Genomic DNA, 3,675 nt, shown 5'->3' with positions numbered 1-3,675 from the left:
TTTTTTTCTTGGTTGTTTAAAAGTATCCACTTGAACGAACTTAATAATTAACTCATCAAGTTCAGTAAATACATTAAAAGAGTAGATACTAACCATGAATTTTATTATTGTTATTGTTTAGTTAAGCTCCTCCATTTCCTATTTCTTAGTTTAAGTTGGTAATGTATAATGAATATAAATACATCTCCTTGCATATTCCTGAAACAATAAAATGGAAATTTTATTAAGATGATATTTACTAATTTATTGTTGTAACTAGTTTAGCTTAATATATTTTAATTTGGTTTTGTAATATGTTTTATTTAATTTAACTCAATATATTAATTAAGGAAATAGAAATACTTGAATAATAAATCATAAATATTGTAGATTACTTCAATCTCAAATAATTTCATTCTCAATCTCTAATTATAAAAAAAAGGTTTTAATTCAAATAATTCATACATTCAATCATTATTTTCAAAAATAAATTCTATTTGATAAATTTAAATTTGTTTATAATCCAAAATTTAAATCATGAATGTCGAGTAGTTTAATAGAATAAATCAATTGAAGTTGAATTAGTTGAACTTTACTCTATTCTCATTATTATTATGATAATGTTTTAGTTAGAGTTATGGGGAATTTAAGGAACATTTACAGGAAGTTGTCTAATCATACATTCCAACACACTAAATACCAAAGTTAGGAATCATGCAAAACAAATGTGCCAACAATTTCGCTTCTTGAATTAGGTTCCACTATTTCCATATTAATTTCCTTCAAAATCGTAATGTAATCTACCGATATGAGTATTGTTGTCAATGTAAGAGAACGCAGGTTCGAGTGCGCTGAAGCGTATTATCCTTTTATTTATAGGTTGGGGAGGAATTATGGGTAATTTTAGAATTGTGTCAAAAAGAGCTGATATAACTAAATTGTTAGCCACAAAATGTACTCCATTTGAACAAGCAAAGATCAAACCTTTAACCACATAATTAAGAACAAAATGAGTAACCATTACGCCATATCCCATAATTAAGGATAATTCAATATTAATAACAATAATAAACAACATAAAGCCCATATGAATACCATGATTTTGTATGATTTTATACATAAATTTTTTTATTTAATTTACACAAATCACTAACAACATTATTGAATTAGCACCATTTTACATTGATATATTCCATACATAAATAATTATATTAATCCAATATGAAAATAAATGTAAGTTTCATGTATACATATGAACCACAATTCAAGTTTCATTTGTATAATTGCACCAAATTAAAATTCATGTTTAAATTGCACAGTAAATTAAAATTGATGTATAAATTTGATATTTATCCTTGATAGATGTAATAATTTCTTAATTTACTTTTGAATTAGTTTATATTTAATTTTATAAAAATAAATAAATTAAAGAGTTTTAAATGTAGCAACGACTGCATTACTTTTTCCTTTTCCACTTGCCAAGTATAAAGTCTCGGCCATGTCAATGAAATGCGGCAAGACAATTCTATATTATTATATATAATCACAAGCATCAATCCTTTCTCTTGTTTATTCGGTTCACCACCTTTGGTTGCTCTAACAAACAACTCTTTTGTCTTTGCTTTTTCTATTTTATTTTCCAGCCATCGTTATGGCCGACGGCCCACAAACCCCTGCAAGTAGAGCTTCTGCAACCCTCTCTTCAGGCTTGTGTGCGTTCATAGTTGATTGATACTGAAATTAAATATGTTGTCTGTGTACTTTTTTTTTTTTTCTAGTAACTGGTGTTTCGTGCGTGCAGAAAAGGTGGTAACTTAATGCAATTTATTCATTTATAAATGCAATGCAGGGTATAGATGGTCAAGGGTTGCTATGGTGGGGTTACTGCTTATGCTCCAACTCTACTTTGTTGCTAGCCATAGAAATGTTCATGTTCCCCAGCCCTCGGGCCCTCCTCCTCTGAGACACAAGCATTCCCCACAGGCTGCTATTAAACCTTTGATCGATGAATTTCTGGATGAGAATTCCCCGCTTCGGCATTTGTTCTTTCCAGATATCAAAAGTGCTATACATCCCGCAAATGGTAGCCACTACTACCGTCCAGGCCACATTTGGTTGGATACTCAAGGGAATCCCATTCAAGCTCATGGAGGTGGTGTGTTGTATGATGAAACATCGCATACATACTATTGGTATGGAGAATACAGACAAGTAAGTTTAATAAAGACAGACATTTCATTGCATATTAGATCCTATATTGAATATTTTGTTTTTGTTGTAATCTGCAGGTGGGTGTTATAGGAGTTGGTTGCTATTCTTCCAAGGACTTATGGACATGGCTAAACCAAGGTATTGTGTTGTCTGCACAACAGATAAATAATGAAACCCACAAATCCAACATGTTGGAACGCCCAAAAGTCATTTACAATGACAAGACAGGAAAGTATGTAATGTGGATGCATGTTGACGATGTCCACTACAGGAAAGCTGCTGTTGGCATTGCTATCAGCGATCGCCCAACAGGTCCTTTTCAGTATCTCGGTAGTAAAAGGCCTCATGGATTCGATAGTAGGGACATGACCATCTTCAAAGACGACAATGGTGTGGCATATATCATTTATTCATCTAAAATGAATACAGAACTTCACATTGGACCTTTAACCGAAGATTATCTAGACGTGCAGCCTAATATGCGAAGGACTCTAGTTGGACAACGCCGAGAAGCCCCTGCTGTTTTCAAGTACCAGGGGACGTACTACATGATAACATCGGCTTGCACTGGATGGGCACCGAATGAAGCAAAGGTAGATGCAGCCGAGTCGATCATGGGACCTTGGGAGACGATTGGTGACCCGTGCATCGGAGGGAAGGAAATGTTTCGACTTACAACATTTTTGTCACAGAGTACATTTGTGCTTCCTCTGCTAGGCCTTCCAGGTTCATATATTTTTATGGCAGATCGATGGAATCCGGCTGAATTAAACGATTCGAGGTATGTATGGTTACCTTTAGCGATCGGTGGCCGGTCTCTTGAGTCGAATAGTTCTGGATCTCAATCACCATGGCCAAGAGTGTCAATACATTGGCATAAGAAGTGGAGACTTCCCTTGAGTTGGAGGCTATAGAAATCAATATGAATGCTTCGTTAGTTTTTTTTTTTTTTTTCCTTTGTTTGTAGCTAATAATACTCTTAATTAGGCCACTTTCACTTCACTTACAAAGTTTCTATATATCTTTATTTATGTAATATTTTTTATAGGTAAATGTTCATAGGAAAGATTACTCTTTGGTTGGTTAATGACTACTACTTATTTATTTTTCTTAATATATAATTTGCACTCAGTTTTATTTGATAAATGAACCCTCTGCGAAGGTCTATGTTGTTTGCACCAGAAAAAAGAAAAGGCCCATTTTGCTTTGGCCTATAGTTTTACCAGGGCATGCTTTTCGGAAATTTGAGAATAATTATTTTTGGGAACATGTAATCAATGTCTTCCTACTTCAACTTATCAATTTATCAAATAATCTCGCAGTTAAAAAAATATATTGAATTAAGATGTAGTTGCAAATAGAGAAGGTAAACTCGAACTTTGGAAATGATATTATTAAAAAGAACAATTACAAACTCTGTTCATAAAATGTAAAACGAATATGAAACATACCAAAACATGTATTGACAATTTTAGTATATTGATA

The 3,675-nt window shown here is 32.7% G+C and overlaps 1 protein-coding gene across 1 annotated transcript; it reads left to right on the top strand.

The window, feature by feature from the left end:
• The first annotated feature begins 1,495 nt into the window (after positions 1-1,495).
• LOC108488028 (uncharacterized) lies at positions 1,496-3,300 on the top strand. Its single transcript, XM_017792346.2, has 3 exons — positions 1,496-1,691; positions 1,829-2,190; positions 2,268-3,300. Exons 1-3 carry the CDS (start codon positions 1,631-1,633, stop codon positions 3,102-3,104), a joined length of 1,260 nt encoding a protein of 419 aa, XP_017647835.1. The 5' UTR covers positions 1,496-1,630; the 3' UTR covers positions 3,105-3,300.
• Positions 3,301-3,675: the final 375 nt, after the last annotated feature.

Source organism: Gossypium arboreum, chromosome 10 (assembly GCF_025698485.1).
Source record: "Gossypium arboreum isolate Shixiya-1 chromosome 10, ASM2569848v2, whole genome shotgun sequence".
Classification (NCBI taxonomy): Eukaryota; Viridiplantae; Streptophyta; class Magnoliopsida; order Malvales; family Malvaceae; genus Gossypium; species Gossypium arboreum.
This window is presented reverse-complemented; position numbering and strand designations above follow the sequence as displayed.

Coding starts and splice junctions, on each gene's coding strand:
- LOC108488028 (XM_017792346.2), top strand. CDS start 1,631: ATGGCCGACGGCCCACAAACCCCTGCAAGTAGAGCTTCTGCAACCCTC. Junction 1,692..1,828: donor AACCCTCTCTTCAGGCTTGT/GTGCGTTCATAG, acceptor AATGCAATGCAG/GGTATAGATGGTCAAGGGTT. Junction 2,191..2,267: donor GGTATGGAGAATACAGACAA/GTAAGTTTAATA, acceptor TGTAATCTGCAG/GTGGGTGTTATAGGAGTTGG.